The 23,595-nt window shown below is 42.8% G+C and overlaps 1 protein-coding gene across 1 annotated transcript in view; it reads right to left on the reverse strand.

Moving 5' to 3' along the window:
* The window catches only part of lhfpl5b (LHFPL tetraspan subfamily member 5b), a 47,602-nt gene that overhangs the window by 3,008 nt on the left and 20,999 nt on the right, over nt 1–23,595 (reverse strand). The window contains exon 2 of the mRNA XM_080899788.1: nt 551–982. Within this exon, the coding sequence (XP_080755914.1) occupies nt 551–959 (409 nt within the window). The 5' untranslated portion in view covers nt 960–982. The remainder of the gene's footprint in view (nt 1–550; nt 983–23,595) is intronic.

Below are 23,595 nucleotides of genomic sequence, written 5' to 3' on the forward strand. Positions count from 1 at the left end.
AAGATCAAAGTCTGCACTTCTGTCACATCTGGACTGTTTAAAATCAGCTTTAAATGTCTGCGGTATTATTTTTTAGCTGATCCTAGAGTTTAGTGAGTTTAGTGTTAGTTTTTCACTGCAAACTATAAAAAGGCAAAAGCTAAAAATTATCTTTGGTTACTGTCTAATGAATCATCGCATATGAACAATTACCCATGCGTAGCAATATTCTTGCTTGTAACAACCCTCCCCCCAACAAACAAACAAACAAACAAACAAACAAACAAACAAACAAACAAACAAACAAACAAACAAACAAACAAACAAACAAACAAACAAACAAACAAACAAACAAACAAACAAACAAACAAACATCTTAAAGATGAAGGTGAAACCAGTTTTATGATTACTCACACTGCTCATACTTTTTAATGTAATTCGTAATCTGTCTGTTTATAGGTGTCAAATAAACGTAGTTGAGAAAAGCTAATTTATACTAATAATCTGCCAACTGCAGTTGAGTAAAGGGAACAACAACTTTACAACCAACCCTCTTCGCTTTGTCCCTCACCTGAGGCCAGCTGCATCCATGCACAGATCTTGTAGACGTTTCCAGCGTTGCAGAAGAAGAACAAACTGAAGCCGACCATGGTGCCCACAATCAGCAGCATGGAGGTCCCAACGAAGAACATGGCAGTCCTGAAGGCCGGTGAGGGGATGGAAGCGAAGTCCAGCATGCTGCCCTTGCAGGTGAGCTCCGAGGTCAGCGCGTTGCCGATGCAGTAGTGAAAGAGGCCGAAGTAGCCGGCCTGCGGGGTGTTGACGCTGTCTCCGATCCAGTAGGGCTGGATGAAGACCACCATGGTGATGATGACGAAGCAGATGGTAAACACAGCCCACATGACGCCGATGGCTCGGGAGTTCCTCACATAGTTGGTGTGGTAGATTTTGGCAGCTTCCTGCGCTGGAAGGAGGTCCATGTCCGCAAAAAGTTTGTGTCGGCCTTTTGAAAGAAAGCAGGTCTGTTAGAGGTTTGTTTGTAGAGCTGGAAGGATAAACGCACACAGACACACACGGCTCGTTCTGCGGACTGGCTGAGTATTCAGCACCCTGGAGAGCACCACAGCCTAATTAATGACGTTTCTCTGATGTCACAGATTGACAGCTACCTGATAAGGCTTGGCGTGAAGATGCAGTGTTACCCGCAAGTAACTAAAACTAATTTACTGTAAATTAACACAGCGCATTTGAATGAACTGCCGTACAGGGCTGTGTGTTACAGCTAATTAATTCATTTCATGCAGGCAAGAACAGGCGAGGTTAAAATAAACAACAGTTATTATTACACAGCCAGGAAACTCATCCATTTGATTCCGCTTTAATGTGAAAGAAAGTTCTTCGTGGTGTTTAATATTACAAACTTTTGACTAAAAAGCTTAAAAACACAACTATTTATCCTGAACACTGCTTCAAATATTAGTATCAAGGCAATCGATTTGTCACACTATACGTTTTTATTTACATAAAGCCTACACAAGCCTGATTTTAACACTGTAATCCTTTTCTATCATTCTGTTTTCTGAAAGTAAACAGCTACTTGTGTTGCCCAAAGTGCAACCACAGGTAAATATAAACAGTAAACACTCTTTTTTTTTAACTGTTACATTTTTACGGTTTTAATTTTCTACCAACTCCCCATTTCCCCAGTTTCCTTAAATGTCATAATCTGATATTTAACGAGTTTTAGAAACTCATGAATACGGAGCCAGAACGAATAAGGTTTGCTGAAATTCGCGGCTGATGCGCAGGAAGCTTCAAATAAAGGTTTGCTGATATCAAATTCAATATTGTTCCAGCTGAGTCTTCTTATTGGAGTTCTGCTTATCTGGAAGCTAGTGCCAGCGACAGGAACACAATAAGTATCTTATTTTGATGAATTATAATAAAGGGAGGGGGCAGCTTGGCTGGGTTATGGCTTTCGATTGTCGCTGAGGATGTTGAGAGTTTAGCTGCAGTAAAGTCAGAGTCAGAAAAGACACAGATGTGGAAACACAAGCGGATGGGCTTCAAATTTCATAGCCCACTAATTTTAGCAAAAAAAACAAACAAACAAAAAAACCCGGCTTCTCTGTGAGGCTCGATGCCAAAGCGGAGATCTAATTAACGCTGACGAGTCCAGCTTTTTCTGGATAATGGTCTCTGTCACTTGGTACTTTTCCTTTTTAAAAGAAATGTCCCCTCTGTGGGCTGAAAATCCAGCTGCAGAAATATAGCATACAAGTGAACCTCATTTGCAGGCTCCCTTGCTCTTAAAAAAATCTATCACTTCAAACTAGTGGCCACATTCAGTGTGAGATAACAACTACGGCTCCAGGCTGACAGCAGCAGCCGGACAGAGCGTGCCACCATCTGTGCTCTTCACCCACTAGTCAGTGTCGGTAACAAGGTGCTTGAGGGCCTCCTCCGTGACACTGTGCCATGTGTAGTGAAACAGCATTCAGGGATGAGTGGTTGTCCTGCGTTCCCGGGGGATCCCTGATGGCTCCCTGCAGCTCGGGAGGGTAGTGGAGAGGAAAACACCAGCTCTGCCTGAGAGACAGTCACAAAGATGGATGATATGGAAAGTAGACATCACAGTTTAGATAAAAAAGACCAATCAAAACCAGTCTCAGGAATCTCTGAGCGCTGCTCTAATGAGGTGTAATCTCTTGATATATGTGACAGCCCGTGAAGGCCGTCTTGTCAAGATTTCAGGAAGCTGTCTGTATTTTCAGTGTCTCATTGAAGAAGATATGTGCACAGAAAAAAAAAGATAGATTGTTCCAAACATGTTGCACACACATTTATGTCACACTTAAATTTTATTTATCCATCAGGGGCCAAGGCCAGGCAGCTGGTCACGAAACGAAGCAAGTACACACATAAAAAAGCAATCCAGTAATAAAACTTTGCCCATATCTTTTACAGCTCTAATAAAACCAAACTTTCCTCTGACAACATGTCAAAATATCTGAAGAAAAAGAAAGCTCATTCAGCACTTTGCATTCACTTCTTCATTTATAAAAATTCAAATAATGAAAACTCTTAGGGATATGAGGTGGATAACAAATACTTTCTGAAGCCCTATAACCACAAGATATAACCATTAGCAGTAGGAAGACTGTGTTTGACTGTCTCACCATTTCCTCACCTCGCTACAAACTCAAGAATACCCATCTGCAGTTTTAGAGCTGTCACCTGCTCCTGACCATGAATTAAAGCAACACTTCACTGCCTGTTGGCTGAGGAGAATGAAGCATTGTTTGCCCAGGCTTTTCAGTCCTCTAAGTGTCTGTCACCCTTAAAGTTTTGAGCTCTTTTCATTCTCAGGGGCATGAAAAGACAAAGCAGAGGATCTTTGTCTTGGTTAAAGAATTTATCTTTGTGAGTGAAAGTGATTTGGCAAATGTCTGGCACGTCTGAAGATGATGACACAAGATGTAAAAAAAAAAAAGAAAAAAAAGGGAAAAGAAATTAAAATAAAGAAGACCCAAAATAAACTAATCAGAAGACACCATGGAAACAAATTAGGATTTGAATCTTATCTGCAGCTGCACTTCTGATTGTGAAATTAAATGCCAGTGAATTATAGCACTGGAATACACTGCTCAAATAAAATGAAGGGAAACACTCGATCATCACGGTGTAAAACAAAATCAAGTAATCTTCAGCGATATCGATCTGTCTGGTTGGGATGCATGACTGGACAGAGTGTAAATCGCATTTGCTTGTTTAACTGCAAATTAAAGTGACAACAGGTGCACTGGAGAGGCAACAACAAGACAACTCCCGAAAAGGTGTTGCAGGTTGCAGCCACAGACCGTTGCTCTCTCCTTATCCCTCCTGACTGACTTGTCTCTAGTTTGGCTGCTTATTAGTCTCCTTGTCAACACTGGTAGTATGAGATGGTACCTGCAGCCCATTTAGGTTTTACAGACCGTCACAACAAGGTTTGTTATGTCTCCCAGAACAGTCTCGAGAATGTGGAGGAGATACTAGGAGTCAGGTTGTTACCTGAGTGAGAGCTGGGCCACAAAACCTGGGCAACAGAAGGGCATCAACCCTGCAGCAGGACTGGTATCTGCTCCTTTCTGAGTGGAACAGGAGGAGGAGGAGGACTGGCTGAGCCCTACAAAATGACTGTGGCATTAGGTCCTGATGTCCTTCTGTAGGACCTGTGCTCACAGCTCAGTGCCGTGCAGCTTTATTGGCATTCACAAGCGAATACCTAAACTGGCAGGTCCGTTACTAGCACCCAGTCTCTCCACAGATTAGAACAAGTTCATAGTGAGCACATGTGCGAGATATGTAAGAGTCTGGAAATGCCATTGTGAATGTTATGCTGCCTGCAACATTTTTTATTATTATTTGCCTATTTGCACTACTCTGCCTGGTTTACACTCAATGTCACTTACCCATTATATTGTATATTGTATAGCTTTCTTGTTATATGTAAAATTGTATTTATTTAAATTTTTACTTTTTAATTATTTTACTTGCATTTTTAATCACTTTTATATTTAAATATATTTAAATGTTCATTTGCTATTTATCTAGGGATTGAGAGTAACGCAATTTCTATTCTCTGTATGTCCTGTACATGTGGCAGAATCGACAAATAAAGTTGACTTTGACTTTGACTTTGATTATCCAGCATGATGAGTTTGACAGTGGGTCAGTGATGGTCTGAGAGCCAGTGTCCTTATGCTGGTGCAGTGTGCGATGGGTTCCTTCTGTTGCAAAATAAAGCCTGGCCTCATGTGGCCAGAGTATGTAGTCAGTTCCTGGATGATGAAGACACTGATGCCACTAACGCACCCTTACGTTCCCCACCCTTGAATCCAAGTGATATCCTCTTGAATGTTATGCATTGGTGGATTTAAGGCTGCCAAATAATGCTATAGACAGCCCAGCTCAATAATCCATCCAGGTATGGAAGGAGTTGCGTTGAAAAATGTTGAGTCAAAATGGAGTTAACAACTTTGTTTTGTCATTAAAATTATAACGTTTTTCCATTTTTTAATTAAATTTTTACTTGGCACACATACATATATGTTATAGTCTGACATTAATTTATTATGTTAAGAGATTTTTCTCCTCAGATCAAAGCAGAAGCCTTTTATTTTGGAGCATAGTAATAGAGTAATATATTGTGTTAAATTGGTGATGAAATCTGAAAAAATGCTTAAAAAAGCTCATTTATTCCTATGCTGATCCACACACTCTTAGAGTTCATTTAAATAGAGTTTCTGTGTACGTCATACAACAGATTATGCTGCAAATCATCACTTGCGAAGACATTTTGATATACTGCATCATGTAAATTTAAAAATGGAAACATTTCATTTCCAAAACCCAGGCCAGTTCGTCCAAGGATCCCTCAAAACAAAACTGCGGCGTGACTTTAGATTAGGGAAAAACAATACAACTTTTTCCAAAGCTCCTGGAAGCTCATTATTATAAAGAGGAAGCACTTTTCAATCTCCATGACTCTTCCTGAAGCCGTCTGTCAGGTTAAAGTGAGTAACTGACTCCTTGATAGTGAAGTGATAAGGAGGAGACCCTGGTGGAGAGAATTAGGATTTTTATCATTGAATTACTTATTACCAGCACTTATGACACTAACATTTGAAAAAGTAATATAATGAAACTTTTTTTCATTCATCTACACTAAATAACCAATTACAGAAAATAAGCAATTTCAAGGCTGATTGTTTAGTGTTGATTATTTTGTTATTGGAAAGCGTTATTGTTTTTCTGTTATGTTCTGTTACCCTCATGACACCGTTTTTAGGTGCAGGCAGCCACATTTGGCACAAATGTTCTGAAAAAATAAGTTTTCAGCACCAAACAGCCAGCAGTCAGCTAGAAACTTTGAAAATATTGGTGTGTTTGTCCTCTACTTAAGAAGATAAGTGGATCATGCAACAATACAGTTTACTATGTCACATAAAACCCAAATATATAGTGTGGTAATTAACAAAAGGACAATAATGGGAAATCATTTCATAAGTCATTAGTGTTAGGAGTTTTGTTTTTTAATTTGGTTGCCTCTTCAACAGCTTATAAATGCCAGGAATCCAAACACAGGGGTATCAAACATAAGGCCTGCGGACCAGAATCCACCCGAAACACACTCCAACTAGATGGTTTTGGTAAATGTGAAGGAATGCATAGACTTTCAACTTTAAATTGTATTAAAATTAGTTTTACAGCTTTTCCTGTTGAAGAACCCCCCCTCCCCCAACCATTCATACCACACCAAAGTAACTAAGTAATAGATAAACGAATAAATGACAGAAAAGTTCCTGTTTTCCACTATTTACACAATAAAGCAGTGAAACAAGTAAAGCTTTATAACTACAGGGAAGTTTTTCATCTTTATGATGCCGTTTCACTGGTCCCGCCCACGTGAGATCAAAGTGAGCTGAATGTCTCCTGTGGTGTAAAATGAGTTTGATGTCCTTGCTCTAAACATATGTGCAACCCACAAACAACTAAATACTTACTTACAGATTTTTAAAAAAACATACTGTGACATATTGTGTATACAGTCAGCATTTGGCTCATTTTTGCAGACAACTGAGTTGCTGCCCTTGTTAAACGATGCCAGAGATTTTCCAGAGGGCTCAGAAAAACACTGCAGGTTGTCATTGCTGTAGGAATTAATGTGTATGAATGGCTTCAGTCACAAGCCATTAAACCTCCTCCGGTCCTTTGTAAATGGGCAAGTTCTACTATCTTGGTTCATCATATTTCTCCCTATAATCCAATATAAGGTGTGTGAGCTGTTGTAAAATGGCCTGTGGCACTTCTAATAACCTCGGCAGCTTTATTACGTTTATGGCCAACTTTCATCAAATGAGCGACATGCTTATTCCTTGATGTGATTAAAGTCTGCTGGTGTGACTTAGAGAAGAGTGCGTCATAATGTTTTCTGGAAAACCTGCCAGATATTCTGTCATCATCACACTCTTTCCTTTTTTTCACTATAACACTAATGTTGTATGTGTCATCTTCCGGTTTCTGACTGTAAGAAAAAAGAGACTTTTTCTTCCTGGACTTTGGATTCATGACAAACAACCAGTTTTCACCACACTACACTAGCTTTCTATGCCAGTGCCAATTAAATATGAAGATGATTTCATCTGAATATTAAACTCGGGCCCTGTTTTTTTTTTATGACTAGCCCAGAGGAAAGTGCAGCCCATTGATGCTGGTTGGGGGGAGAATAATAAGACGGTCTTCTACTTAGTATTCAGTTTAATAAACCTCTTCAATCAGTATGCTGCGGGGTTGTTATAGAAGACTAGCCAGTCTCTGAGTGCATTTCTAGTTTTCCCTTACTTCCCTCATTTTAATGTCTCTGAGGTTGTGAGTACAGTAATATCCTTCTAAACACCTCCTTCTGTTGTATCAGTCGCCCTGACCCTGCTCTAGCGTGCCTTTGTTTCTTTGCAGACACTGTTTAAAATAACGAGCCGTGTGAGTTCAGTGCAGGTGCTGTAATGGTTGCAGCTCTGCCCACAACAAGAGATGGAACAGTCGCATTTTTTTGTGTTTCGCTCACAGCAACAGCTCGTGTTCAGGAAACAACCCAAATGTTATCCTCTCCTCCCTGACGCCTGACCCCTCCATTAATGTTTTCTTTCCCTCATTACGCCACGGCCGCTCCATGGATGCTCGTCCAGCCGGCTCTGAGGCCAATCTTCTTTTATCCCTTCTCTGTAGAGTCGGCATGACTTGGCAGCAGAAAGCAGGAGCTGATCCAGACCTCAGTTAGACACATCTTGTTATTTCAAACAGAGAAAAGAGCAAATTTTTTTCTCCACACCGCCCAAACAACCCCGCATCACTACCTTTGGGATAACTGAGGCATCGGCTATGGTTACAGCTCTTGGAATGTGTGTCTGGCGTCACAGTAATGAGATTTTTTTTCTATACCCAAACACTACAAACAGACTGCCATTGTGCACAAAGAGAATAAATAAAAGCACAGAAAATGACTGAAAGTGATTATTCTTTGATGAAACCCCCCCAAAAACCTTTAATATCAGTGTCCAAGAGGGGGCAGTATGCCATTAAGTGTACTGACTGAAGTGAGTGAGCTTACTTATTACAGTCTATGCACAGAGGATTGATTAAGAGTGCAATGCTCCCCCCCCCATAAGTCCACCCGAACAAACAGCCAGACAAGGAACAGACTGTCCTCACTGTTCACACATTTGCATTTACATACAGGGCTTTTACACAAAAGAGAACAGCTCAATATAGATCATACCTTCCTCCCAGAGGAGGCTATTCCTGTGCCATCTTTTGATCTTGAACCCAAGAGTATTTTAAACAAATCCTTCGTGGTGTGTTGTTTTTTGAAGGGAACTGGCTTCAGAAAACTTCCAAGTTGATGTATTAATTTACAAAATCTTCAGTCACACTGGTTTTCATTTGATATGAAAACTTCAGGAAATCCACAGCTGCATTTTTCACTCTTTGACTTGTCAGTGTGTTTATTCCTGCAGATGCCCTTCTTTGTCTCCGAGCCCAATGTGTGTGTATATGTGCACATGATATCAAGTCTGTGATGGGGTTATCATTCAGTCCTCCTGACAGGTTAAATCCCCGTGAAAACACTGTTATTGGCGCCGCGACACCGGCTTCTCCTGCGAGCACACACACTCTGCATGAGATATCAGGTAGGGGTGCAGTTATGCAAGGACATGCGTGACAAGAAGGCACATTTATCTCAGGGGGCGAATCTCATTGATATTCTTTCTTTTCAAATCTCCTCTGCTTGACTCGGCAGTGTGCAAAGAACCAAACCTCTGAACTTTGATTGTGTATGTGTGTGTATAATATCAGAGGCTCTCAAAAGATTAAAGAAAACACACCTATATTTCAGTCATGATGTGGAGATGTGGAGTGCCCTTTTTGAAATGTCACCATCAATATGTCTGTCAAGTGGCCCAAACAGAGGAGAGGCCACGTATGTTGTCCGTGTTTTCCTGCAGGTGCTTTTTTGTGTGTGTCTTTTACAGATGTGTTCACTTTTAGACACGAGTGCCTGTTTCAGTCAGTGTGTGTGTGACTGAGGCTTCAGTCATTATGCAACCTTGTAGAAGAAGTAATAAGAAGCAGAACCCCGCCCCGACATTAACATTTTGGCGAGGCGGTGCTGCAAAAGCTGTGGGGAAATTCTTGCTGTTAATTGGACTGTGAAGGATTTTACTGCAGATTCAGCCCACTCCCCGTGTCACTCTTCTTCTCTGCAAGTTCACCCCATGGCAAAAAAAAGCATGCTCGCTTACAGGATGTTTACTGTTTCTGTTTCTCTCTGACTGTGTTCTCTCTTCATTGAAATATTCACAGAATACAGTTTTTGCTGTCACAGTGCTGTTGTAAGGAGAAAGCAGCAAGCAGCTCCAGATATGTTTCTGTGATTTATGGGAATAATTTGACTTTCTTTTTCCTGCTCTGTAGCCTGTGATAAATGTAACACGCAGGGGATTAGTTTATCTAAGCACAGAGATTAGAACAGCTACACCGGCTCCGTCCAACAATTGCAAAATCTTCCTTCCAAGCTCACTAATTACTGCATTTAATCTTGTTTGTTTCATCATCTACTCTTTATTGATTTGTGTGGGTGAGAATGGTTTTGGGCCACTTTGTCATTCCTCCTGTGTGCATGTGCATGCATGTGCTAAACTTGACTTTTTTGGAATAGACAGACATGAAAGTTAAGAATAATCTTCTCATCCAATTCTTGTCAACCAGTGTATTTTCAACAGCTCTAATTAAATATAAGTGATATACAATGTAAACAAAAACACAACATAAATGTTCTGCAAATCACTCGAACTCTATATTTAATTGAAAACAGTATAAAGACAGCATTACCATGTTTACATGGAAGCATTTTTCTTTAGAAGTCCTTTAGACCTTTAGTAAGGCTGTTTGATGCTTAAAATAAGAAAAGAAAGAAAAAACACCTGGTGGAACATCTCAGAGGTAATTAAGTGAGATGGCAAACAGGTCAGTAGGCCAAACATGATTGGGTGATTATACCAGATTATACAAGAAAAGCTGAGTCTTTTAGAAGTAATGACGAGGAAGGCTTCACCCCTCTCTGATTTGCCGAAAGACTGTTTCAACAAATAGTTCTGCTATTTAAAGGTTACATTTTGCAACACAAAACTGCGAAGCAAATAAGGACTTTCATCACCCAGAGTAGATAATAACAAAAAAAGATTCAGAGAACCTGGATAAATTTCTGCACACAAGGAACAAGACTGAAAACCAATAATGCGCCACCAATACAGCACTGCATTAATAAAAAACACTAATGTGCAGTTCAAATGGCTACACAGCATCACGAAGCTTTTTCTTATTGATTGCTTTGCAAAGAAAACAACCCCTCGCTGTGCAAAACTCTTAAGTCCCCCCCCTCCATATCTTTATTTTTTGCTAGGAAAATGGGAAATATGTACAACGATTTATTGAAATGTCCAAACATACATGGAAACTCAGTATATAAGACAAAAACAGGGTTTGCACAATTCTAGCAATTCTAAGGAGGTAGAGCAGGTCACCTACTAATTGGAAGGTTGGTGGTTCGATCCCCATTTGCTCCTGTCTGTATGCCAGAGGTGTCGAACTCCAGGCAGGTTTTAGATCTCACCCTGGGTCAGATCTTTGTTGGATCTTAAGGACATGACTGTCAGACACTGTTCACCTGCTGTAGATATACACATATTGTTTTGTCCTCCACTTGTCTGTCTTCCTCAATTACTTAAGGACACACTGCACACCATGCTGATATATGCCAAATTTGCAGCAAAGAGCTCTTTAAGAATCACCTTGTTGGTGCAATGATACAGTTTCATGCCTGCCAAACAGTGCTATCTTTGACAAGTTTCATTACAAAGTTCATAAAGACGCAATTTAAAATTGGTTCTTTGCTAAGTTGTGTGCTATGTGTAAACAAAACACTGGTTTTGTCTCTAAAACGCCTGGAGAACTATTGCTCAGGACTAAAGGTTACAAGAAAGTCTGGCTCCTTGGGAAGTATAAAGAAATGAGGGGTAAATCGAGACTTTTGCACAGCACTGTACAGAAACAAAAACCCAGCAGTCCATTTGAAGCAAACGAGACAAAATCAAACCACCTTCTCCGTGTAGTACAACACTGCTCCACAGTGGGTTCAGAATCGGCTGAAACAAAATACAAACAAAGGAGGCTCTGAACTGCTGATCTGAAGAAAAAGCTTCACTTTCAAAAACACAGCTGGTCTCAATTTCCACCAGTTTACAGAGCATTGTTAAAAGAAGCGTTGATGCAGCACAGGGATAAACAGCCCTTTCCCAACGTTGTTGGAACGTGTTGCTGGCATCAGATTCAAAGTGACCCCTTCTGAAGTGGTTTTCTTTTTCTTTTTTTTTTTAACTAACACCACCAACAACACGATTTCCTTTTTTTTATTATAGTATTTATATGAGATGTATTGTCATTGTATTCTATTTTGGATATGTTAATGTATAAAACATACTATCATGCTACTACAACATTAGATTTTGCTGAAGCTTGATATGATGCAACACTTTATGTTCCACACCTTTTTTTTTGCCCCTTAGCAGCATGCTTCAATATGAAATGACTATGGAAAGCATATTGATAGACTTAGTTCACATTCAAGAGTTCCACTGTGAACGCACACATACCAAAACCCTGCTGGCATTAACGTTCAGTGTGAGATGAGTGTATAGCATCTGTGCCTTGCTAGCTCATCTTCACACATTTGCAATACGGTTCCTCAGACGGATGTTATCCAAACAAACATTATTTGCATCGAATGCTGATGAAACAGTGACTGATGATGATGCCAGCTCATGTAAACGGCGATGACAGGATGTTGCTTCAAAAGGAAGTTTCTGCATATGCAAAGACATTTCTCATTCTCGCAACGTGTTCGCTTCACACACAGCATATTTGTGCATCTGCTAGAAGTTCCTTTCTCCCTCTCCCCCCTGCCCCCCTTGTCCTGTCTGGCATTGTAGTAATCAGAATTGTTGTCTGAAGGCTAAAAACTGACAGAGTTACTTTCACAAGTAGAGCATTACTGCCTTCGCTATAATGGTCCACTTGATTGTCATATTTGATTAAAACTTTATTAGGATTTTTTATTTTGGAGCAGGGTGCCGCCGGTGCATTGAGCCACCTGGGGGGCTCTTCAACTGGTGGGGAAGATTGTCACATCTCGCAGGAGCTTTCCTCTCCTCAGGGGCTCTCTCTGCAGGAGGGGGAGATACAGGAGAGGTGGAGGAAGATCTCAGCCTGGGTGTTTATTGTCTTATGTAGTCTTGAAGATGAGTGGATGGTGGGGTGGGTGCAGTTTTCTCTGTGGTGGGGTTGGGTGGACTGTCCCGGGCTCTGTGGGGCCGGGAGGCGCTGCTGCGCTGGGCCCCGGTCTGGATGGGCCTGGGCCCCCTTTCCCTGGCGGGTCGCGGAGTATGGGGGTGCCTACTGGGGTCAGCGGGGGAGCTGGCCCCAGGGAGGGGTCACTTGCCCCTCCCTTCCTTCCCTCCCCATCTCCAGCTGCCTCCCTCTTCCCGCTCCACCACAACCACCCACACATGCAGGACCTTGGAGTAGGGGTATGTCACCAGGGTGCAGAGGAGGCTACCCCCCCCTCTGTCCCCTTCTGGCTGCCTCTGCCTCAATTTTATCCCACAACTTAGACATTCACATTACTCACACTCTCATTACACATACATGTAGGATCTTGGGGGTGGGCACGATACACGGAGTCCAAAGTACCATCAGGGTGTACACCCCACCCCTGGCATCGTTGCCCACCTCTCAATTTTAAATACACGTAGACATTGAGGGCTAGCAGGAGGGACCATGCGCTTACCTGCTGCTCTCTGGCAGGTAGCTCCAAGCCCTCCTGGGTTTTAATTGCACCTTAGAACACACATGCATCAACACTACAATGAGCGGGTGGAGGGAGGTTTGGAGTCTTCTCTCACCCCCATTCTCTGCGACCTGCTGGAGCGGGGGGGCTAGGAGGAGGAGTTGGCCGTCCGGCTGCGGTCTGGAGTGTGGGGCCTCCCTGCTGCTGCGGAGTTGGGGCGGTCTGCCTCCCCCCACCACAGGGAAAAGGGAAACACCACCTGGGTCTGGGTGCAGTTCCCCCCTCCAGGGGCGGGGGCACCTAGACCCGGTTTGTAGAGTACGCTTGGGGAGTGTGATCGTGTGTACAGCGTCTCTTTATGTCTGTCTCCACGTTGGTTGAGTGTGGAGTAAGTGCATATGAGAGCATGAGGGTGGGAATGGATGTTTGTGTCTGTGTGTGCCTGTATTTCTGTGTCTATATGTCAGGTTGGGTGTCAGGCGCCACCTCTCTGGGGACATCTCAGGCCCTCCAAGGTTTGGAGGCCTATCTCCCCCTACCACCACTTCCCCTGCCAGTGGCGGACTCCCTCAGACATCGGTGCGTTGGTGGTTCTTTGTGTCCGGGGATGGGCGTCCAGGTGCACACCGGCTCACTCCTTGGCGGCCGCTTATCGGGGCCTGGAGCCTGGGGCTCGCTCGGGCCACTTCGGAGGTGGGGTCACTCAGGCACAGCTGGCTGCCGGCGGAGCTCACGGGCGCGTCACTGCAACTCCCCCTGGCTTCTGCTCCGCGGCTGCTGAGTGAGCCCTCATCTGGGACTCTCCTCAGCTCTTTCTGGGACAGTGGCGCGGCTGCCCCTCTGTTGGTCTTCCTTGGTCTCTTGTGTTCTGGGGGCCTCTGGATGTCTGGAGTTTTGATCTCCTCCACACCTGCTTCATGCCCTGGAGGACGGGGCTGTGGCCCCCCACACCCTCTAGCAGATCATTACATGAAGGAACCTTTTAAAAAAACAAGCGCGTCCATGCTCACAGGTGTACACACGGGTGATCACACCCACAAACTACACCCTTTTTGGCTCCTACCTCAAAGCACACTGTGTTCTGTTGATCTTATGTGCTGCACAATAATGTTTAATATTTAGTATTTACTGTCATATTCCCATATATCATTGTGATGTTGTTTATTCTATTACTCTTGTTCTCTTCTGCTTGTTTTCTTTTTTCTTTCTCAGCAGGTGATCCAGGTGATTGATATATGCATTTTTTTTTCTCTGCCCGTTCTGTTGGTTTTTGTCTTTTGCCCTTCTCCCCCGTCCCTCTTCTCAGCTGTTTCTCTTTCCCTCTTTCTTTCTCCCCTTCTTTCCCCCAGTCAAGTCTGTCCCGTATTCAGTAAGTGAAAATAAAATAAACAATAAAAGGTGAATCAAATGGACCATTACGGCAAGGCTGGGATGGTCAATTTGGTAAAGTAAATCCGTTGGGCATCTTTCTTTGCCTTTAGACAACAATTCTGAGGGCAAAAGAGCCAAACGGGACAGGCCAAAAAAAAGAAAAAAAAAGGATTTTTTATTTTGGATTATTACAACCATAACGGACAATACTGGGGGTGGAAAAGGAGGGAAAAGTTAATAATGGAAGGAGAGGACAGGGAGAGAAAAATAGAGGAGAAAAAGAGCGATAGACAAAGAAAAGGAGAGAATCTACAACAGGGAGGGGGAGTTTAAGACCTGAGCTGACACACAGACATAGACAAACACGCACACACAGACACAAACATGCATTCCCACCCTCATGCACACAAACACTCACACAAACACTCAAGTGAGAGACACATAGAAATGGATTCCATACTCACACTCCTCATACACACTCTATACTCCCAGGTCCAGGCACCAATACCCCCAGAGGGGCAATCAGCCCCCACACCCAGTAATGGTCCCATTCACTCTGGGGTGGAAACAAGCAGACAGTCCCGGTGCTTGCAGCAACAGAGCAGCCACCAGCCCAGACCCTGACCAGACGGCCAGCTCCTGCCAGACAGCAACTGGCATCAGCATGGACCCTCCCAAGAACCCTCAATGGGGGCACCAGCACCACATTGTTGGCTGAATGAATGAACAAGCCCTCCGAACGTTGTTTGTTGTGTCCATTCCCAGTGCCCTATATGTACTTGTCATGAGAATGTAAGTAATGAGAGTGTCTAAGTTGTGGAGTAAAATTAAGACACAGACGGCCATGAGGGCACAGAGAAGGAGGCCCTCCCCTGCACCTCAGTGATGCACCTGCACCTGCACACCCTGCATGTGTGGTGGTATCATGGAAAACTACACCCACCCAACATTCTGTCAACTCCTGGACTAAATAAGACAATAGACTCCCAGGTTGCGTCCATCGATCTCCCGCCTGCAGAGTGGTCTCCTAAAGGGTAGAGAGCACCTGCAAAAGATGGTAAAAACCTCCCTGGCAGCTAAAGGGCCCTCCCTGTTCAACCAGTGCACTGAAGGCTTCTGGGCGTGGCCCCAGTGCATGCACCAACCTGCAACCCTGGCAACACACCAGCCAGAACCCCAGCCCACAGACAGAGTGCCCTCCAGAACCCCAACTTGACTTGAAGTTTGCGTTGTGAGCTGATTTATTGCAGTAATGTGGCAGGAGCTGAAGGTGTGCAGAAACGCTGCTTTACCATATAGGCTATCTGTTTATGGAGCTCAAAGAACTCTACCAGACACTTGTTGAAACAGAAAAAGATTTTCAGAGTCCCCCCCCCCCCCTTTTTTTTAAACTCACAGGCAGTTACAGTGTACAGATGCTAAACACATGTGACACTGAACTCTATATGTGTGTGACATCTCAGAAGGTACAATGGCAATGTAAATGTGTTGACTCTGTAATCCTAGCCTAAGGGGGCGACAATCAAATTTTGGAAAGTGTGAAGGACAAACTGTAAACATTGTGCGAATGAAGAAAAGCATTCGCTGTAAGTAAGCAATGAGTCCCTTTCACTTCATCGCCTCTTCGCTCATTTGATTGTGGAATACGACGGAGGCGAGCGAGCTGTCATTTCAGTGGAAGTTGTCAAGTGGCAGCTGCTGGTAGTAAGGAATAGCTCAAGGGACTGTTGACGTTAACGAGTCCACAGCAAGCCTGCTACCAGTACTCTCCACTGATGAGTGCTTTATTTTTTTGGCCTGCCAGCAATGACTTCCTTGGGCCCCTGTGTGCACACATATGCCCATCAACTCTTAAAAATCACGCTGCTCCTGTAATGAGGAAAACCATAATGGCAGATCCTGCTTGGAGCATCCTCTGGCTGTGATGGTTGCACCAGAGGGTCTATGCATGGAGAGCAGGGGAGGAGGTTGCTTCAGCCGGCAAGGCAGGCTTTCCTCATTATCCATATGTGAGAGCCACGAGGGTCGAATAACACCGAGGGTGGGGAGTCACATTAATCATGCTGTCACACACATACAGGTTCCACTCCAAAAACAGTTCACACCACTGCACGCTGCTGCAGTGCAAAAAGACAACAACCAGCCACAGTGGTGTTTAGTCTCGTACCACAGGACTCTTCAGATTTTTTTCTACTTAGCAAGCAGATCACTCTTGATAATGTTCAGGGATGTGTGCAGCACTGTTAGTCCTCCTCTGGCTCAGCAGTGCTCCATTGCACCTGCGTCTGATCTCTGTGTGGGAGGAATCCAGCTATTTCCCCTCAGTGAGCCATTGGTGGTTACCTGTTGTGAGCCTTACACAGCAAATGTTCACATATAACTCTTTCTGTGTAGTCATTCCCGGCCGTTCTGCACACAGTGCACAGGGAACAAGAGCAATAATTTGCATGAATATAGCTGTGAGAAAACACTGTGATAAAAGTCCCTCCCACCCACAGTGGAAAGCAAACTTTGATCAGGGTGCTAGAGAATAGTATCCCTGCCTCTTGGCGCTGCAGGGGCACAAGGCTACATGGGTGCAGCATTTGAGAATAGACTCAGTGCTTACTGAACAAATAGATGAGGTCAAAATGCTTTTGGAAAGTGCTCTGGGTGGGAGGCCCCTCGTTTCTCTCACTTTAAGTTGTAGCCCAGTCTGTGATGGTGCCACTGAAGGCAATTTTATTTTTATCAAACATCTAAATTATTCAGATTTTGTTAAAGATGAACAGGCGCACTTCCTTCACTTTGCATCCTGAAGCAGGCTGATAACAAGTGTGCTGCTGTGGCACGACGACGCTGCAATGCAAAATGTAGATGATGCTGTGGACTATAATTCAGCAGATGATACATTTCTCCCAGGCTCCCAGCCTCCAAAGTAATTCAATTCATTTTATTTCATTGATTTCCACTGGACACAGTAACGTCTGCCGTGGATGCGGGCAGGCAGGAATTTCTAACAATTCAGCCCCTGACAAGAAAAAGCAGCTTTGTGGACGATGACAAATAGTGACAAGTGTGTATGCGCATGTTTTATTGCACTTCTGTTTTTGTAAGATTCATTCTGAGATAGAAACCGTCTCCGCTCAATATTTCTTTGGGGCAGGTTTCGTTGTGTTTTGTATCGTAAGCAGCCTATTTGAGGTTTGAGGGTCTTTTTATTTTAAGACAATGACAGACAGTCCACCGGAGAGCCTTAAAAACCCCCAAAACTTGATGGGTAAAATGATCATTTGTGGTTGAATTTTTGCCCACATGAGATTTAGTATTTAAAGTACAATATTAACTCTCTTTTTAGCAACGTTTTAGGGTTTCACCAATTCCTGGAAGACAGATCTTCCTCTCCAGAGGCCAAAACATCCACTACGTTCAATTGGCTAATGTTTCTGCAATCTGGAAGTAGGAAGGTGTTGTATGGGATAGCAAATGGCAAAAACGATGCAAAGAAGAGAGGCGAGAGTGAACCGAAATGATAAAAATTGGGAAAGAGATTAAAGATGCTAAAAAACTCTTTGGAGAAGAAGGGAACTGAAGAGTGGATTCATTTCTTTCAGGGATTGATGTCCTCACATATATAAGAAGCACACAAACTTGTGTGTTTATTTTTTTCTTTTTGAATTCTTTCATCAGAAAATAACAAGAAGCCGTCAGCTTTGTTTGTCTTTCTGGCATTTTAACTTTTGCAGCCTTTGAAGATATTAGGATTTTTTTTTCATTAAGCCCTCTAACACGTCTGTTTCTGTCAAACTTTAGGCTGATAGGAGAACTGCTCTCTTTTATTCACCACATTTCAGTGTAGTTCTTTCTGAGTGTTTTGACTTTTGTTGAGAATTGTATTTGTCTCCATCCTCTTCGTCTGTGTCTCATCTTTTGCACACCTGAGCTTCCTGGAAGGTGGTTTGTCCTCCATGATATGCAACTGAAAGATGCACTCAAGCAGTTTTACATGTCAAATTCATTTTCTTAACCAGAGAAGTGCTACACATCAAATTAAAACCAGTCTGGTATGATTTGTAATAATCTGTGGTTGAAAAATGTCACACAGATATAGCTTGACGGACAATGACACTTAAACACAGAGGATGTTACAAAGAATGCTATGAAGATGCTTCGAGTACATTTTCAGCTCGGCCTCTGCTGTTTCTATTGTTGCTTCTTTCGTAAATTCCACGACTTTAGGGAAGAAGGATGTTAACATCCTCCAAGACAACCCCCCCTCAGTTTGTTCTATTAATTTGTTTTTCTTATTTGCAAATTTTATTTGTTTCAGTGTCACATTTATTCCAATAATGCGCCACATTACAAGCTTTACAGACCCAGAAACACACTGTGGTTTGAATTTTTCACAGAACTTAACAGTGTGATGCAATCCACTGGATGTAGCACTGATATGACTGGTTAAAGTTCAGCTCTAAGACCCTGCCTACACTTGGTTTTAAAATGTGATTGTATACGTAGATTTCTTTGCTTTCAGTATCACTTCCACCAGAAAGTCGAGGTCTAGTATTTGAGTTTGGGCTCCTGTTTTTAATTTAATGGACATTGTGTGTTGCTTTCTGAGGGTTTCCTTGTATTTGACCTTTTCTGTTTAACCAGTATGTTAGTTTTCTTGTCTTTCCTCACTGTGACTTCCTATTTTATTGTGGTAATGACTGTCTGACTTGTCTGCCTCTCTTAATAGTGTCACCTGAGTCCATTGGGCTTTCAGGGTCTTGTTTCTCCCCCTGTTAGATGCCACTTTGCCTGTTTTCTGTCTGGTTTGTTCTCCCCTTACATTTTGTGCTCCTTACGAATCCTGGATCAGTGTTTGGACTTAGTTTGTTTCTGGATTTTGTTGCATTGGTCCTTAAAAGCTCATTTTTTGTTTATTAATCCTATCTCAGTGTCCCTGTATTTCAGTCGTGGAATCACAACACAAAGACTGTCACAAAAGTACTGTTTCAACTGTTCCTTGTGAACCAAGCATGTAGTTTATTTAGCATGACCCGTTCCAGCTACTGCTCGCTGGACAAAGTCATTTGCAACTTGCTAGCGGGCACAAGACAAGACGGACATTTTTACAGTATCATTGTTAGGGTGGGGTCAGGACAAGGAGGATTACTGAAGTGGCTTATGTAACTGATTCACAAGGCAGCTTGATGGTCATTAACGCTTGCACTGGATGTGTCCACTCATGATCTGAGGGCCCAAGATACATATTAAAACCAATTAAGCTAAATTAAATCCAGGGTCTTATTTACACAGAAAACTCTGGAGGTTTCTGGACAAGGAGAGAAGAGTAACACACTCTGAAGAAGCTGAGCACCCTTCATGGATTTCTCTGAGAGTAGGCAGCTACAAACCCTAGCCTTTCCATTATGACGGTCACGTGGTGGAGTCTCTGAAGCACTACTACTACTACTACTACTACTACTACTGAAGAGACAGTATCAAGCGTGCCTCAACATACTTGTAATTGGATTTCAGGTGCATCATAACCCTTATTTTGCAAGTGACCGCAGTTATGGCAGACGACAACCGGCCTCGAAACAACCGCATCAACACACAGTGACAAAAACATGTGACAGGCAAGACAAACGGAGCCCAATGAGCTGCCATCGGATGATAGCAACTAATTAGAGAGTTTTCTCTTCCGCTCAAGGGGCTGTCTTATGATTAAGAGAGCCCAATGAATATGTATACGAACTGAGCACAGGGATGGCAGGATCTAGGTCAGGCTGCTGGTGGATGATGAGTTGCCTGTGAAGTGAAGCAAGGAGGCATGCGGCAACACCACGCTATTCAGAGAAACCCTCAAGAGGTACTCAGATGCGAGGAACCCTAACTTTTCCAGATTATGTCTCCAACAAGTTTATGCATTCTTGGCATTCAGAGGGAGGCGGCTCATCAAGCCGACGAGCCCTAAATGACTTCTCTAGGGATCGTTTCTGTCTCTTACAGCTTGGCATTTAAATACAGCAACTGGATTCATTGATTGGACAATCTGACCGCTCTGCAAACAGAATGTGAAACATATTTTCACAAAAATGGTGGAGCGATGTCGTACGCTGCCAGAGAGAAGGCCGCCAGAGTCGTTCTATTGTTGGTGGGGGGGGGGAAGCACACCTGCAAACCACGCAGAGTCCCTGGAGACAAATAAGCGAGAGATAAAAATAAGAAGGCAAAGATTCAACCGTGGCCCGCTGTGGTTCACGTATCCCAGTGACCCTTCAGTGGTGTCTGAGGTAAGGTGGGTGTGCAGTGCAGAGCTGCTGCTGCTGTTTTCTGCTCTCCTCTCTCTCCAGGATCATTACAAAAGAAATTACAACAGCTGACAAATTTCATAGCCTGTGCTACAAACTGCCGTGGCTGTGTACATGATCTGCATTAATAATACAATCCACAAGCTGAGTTCAAAGTTAAAATTTCCTTTGGGTATGAAGAGAAAAAATGTCTGCCACACATCCGAGTCCTCCCAGCTGTCTCAGCTGCCTAAGGAACAGATCTGTCAGAGGATATGAGGAATGACCCCAGTATTATTTTCTTTTATTAAAATGTGCAAGCATTTTTTTTCTACCACTTGCAATCACACTTGGGAATTATGAAAGGTTATATGATCCCTGTATGCATGACAGCTCTCAATAAATCCAGTTATTTCTTTCTGTTCATTTTTCTTTTGGACGGAAAACGATTGGAATAAATTACCCCGTGTTACTGTACGTGCGCAACATTTCAAAGCAGAAACCACAGAGACACAAACCTGCGAACCCTGAGCTTTTCAAAACACGCTTACGTAACTACAAAGGTATCCGTGGCTGTAATTCTCAACCTGTTATCACCGGAGACTGGCCTGACATTATCTGTGAGTTCTGCAGCTGGTTCCAGCCTTGACTTACAAGACTCTGAAACCTCCTAACTGTGCTCTATAATAAGGAATGCCTTCACTTTATAGGGCCTTGCATCTCTGTCTCAGTATAATGAACCCCCTGACAGGGGACTGGCAGGGCTTCAATACAGTAAAACAAGCCTGTTTTCTGTCCCCTGATTTTCAGCGATGGTGGAAGAGCGGCTGGAGACATCACATTTCTTGGCTCAATCGGTGTAACGGATGAATCCCTGCTACAATGATGGTGGCACACACACACATACACATCTATGTCATGCATATATATGCACAGAGTGCACCAGTCCCGTGATGCCCTCTGTGGTTTTCTTCGACACACAGAAGATGAATGAGCCAAAATCCCTCATTGTTCCCATCGGCATGCTAAGTGAAACCACCTCACATCAGTGCAGCTCAATTGGACGGAGCAGCAGAGTAGAAATGGACTAAACACAATTTTTCAGTTGGCTTCAATTGTTCATTTGTACTGTTATGTATGAGTTGATATCCACACACACGCACACACCTCCTCTAAGTGTAACCTGAACATCATTGCACCAGAGGGATCTAATACTCCCGTTTCCTTCTCTTTAGAGGAAGGAAACAGCACTGACAAAGTGATCGGATGGTCTGAAACGGAGAATGACAAATGTGTTTCCAGCTCAGCACAGAGGCGATGATTTATGTGATGAAAGGGAGAAGCTTTCCTTTTAGTCTTTTAGGAGATTCAGGGTTCATGTTAAAAGATGCTACACAAATAGGAGATGCTTCCTGTGCTTTTCTGGAGCTGCCAGCACAAATTGTTAGTTCAGGTTTTCCCCGTGAATTCTAAATGAAGTGACAGGCATGTTGTAGCTGCAGGGACATAGATTGACCAATCAGTAGTTGTCAGTTCCTAGATTACTCAGACTACTAAGTGAGCATGGACGTTTTATTTAAGCTAAAAGACACATAATTAGCCAAAAAGAATACAAAGCAACATCCCTGTGTACAAAGCACTAAAAGCCACGTCTAACACTTGTCATCAGACGAGGTTAAAAAACAAGCGCTGTACTCAAAGGGAAGGCACTGTGCAAAGCAACTGAGGCGACTGTGTAAACATAGTTAGAAAACAACAGCACTAAGCAAGGTAAAAATACAAAAACAGATGCATCAACACATTTTTTTTAGTGCAAACAGCCTCACACAAACAGATTTTGGTGATTGCAAGAAGCTCTGCTGTCAGTATTTCTTCTCCATCTCGCGCTGCTCTCGCCTGATGCCAGAAGGCTGCAAATTTGTGCCTCAGTCTCTGCATTAGACATTTATTTTCCACAAGAAAGGAAAGATGAACTGAAATTAAGTGAATTCATTCAGTGTTTCTTTTTTTCTTTCTAAAACATGACTAACTTTTTGCACAGATGGCACGGTTGTCCTTGAAAAGTGTTTGCTAATCGACAGAGAGGCAAAAAAAATGGAATCAAGACCTAAAACTCAAACAGGCAAAATGCCGCCGTTAGCAACCAGGAACTTGGGAATTGTTTCCAGTAGTTCATCTGCTGTAAATTTACAGTGGGTTGCTTCAGAGATGTTCATTTCAAAACAAATGCATGGAATGTTTTCAGACTGCACAATAAAAGTTGGTATTACAGACTCTCGAGAGTGCTCTGTCTTTATTGTAAGTCATTTCACAAAAACAGGAAATGCCAGCAGCGCAGATGCACTGATGTCATAACATTTAGTGGTATAACAAATATACAAATTCCTCCTTTAGGAAATGCAGCGCTATCACAGTAGAAAAATTAATACCAAGCAGAAGATCCACACTGAAAATTGTGCTCAGAGCTCTGTTTAATATCAATTTAATTAATCAAACAAGCCTGCGTTTTGTGAAATGGGCGCCTTTATGATAAATCCATAGCTGTAGCTGTATGAAGCATTTTAATTTCTCATTGTTTTGGTTTATTCTTCAGGTGTTTGTGTGTCAATGATTTGTTTTGTACTGTTTAGCAGGTACTCTATGTACAATCACCTGTTTCTGAAGGTATTTGAGACCAGAGGGGTAAAAAGCAGGATGAATAGTGGAATTTTACAAAACTCTCAACAGCACAGATTACTTACTTTTGTCATTTAAATAATAAAAATCTATTTTTTTCACTGTTATCATAAAAACACACACAGAAAAGTAAAATTTGAGTCAATAAACATAGTTAAATACATGCAATCTTTGGCGGCCCCCAGTCGTCATGAAGCATGCGGCTTTGTTGGGGATTTGCTAATTTAAAATATACTTCATGGAGCAGAAACTACTAGCTTTAACTTTCTGTTTTTTCCACCCAGTCTTAAGTATCCTGCATCCTGCTGGAGCAGCTGATAACAGAATAGACGAGCCGGTTTTACTCCTTTAAAAACACAAAAT

Source organism: Rhamphochromis sp. 'chilingali' (genome assembly GCF_963969265.1).
Source record: "Rhamphochromis sp. 'chilingali' genome assembly, chromosome: 12".
Taxonomy (NCBI): Eukaryota; Metazoa; Chordata; class Actinopteri; order Cichliformes; family Cichlidae; genus Rhamphochromis; species Rhamphochromis sp. 'chilingali'.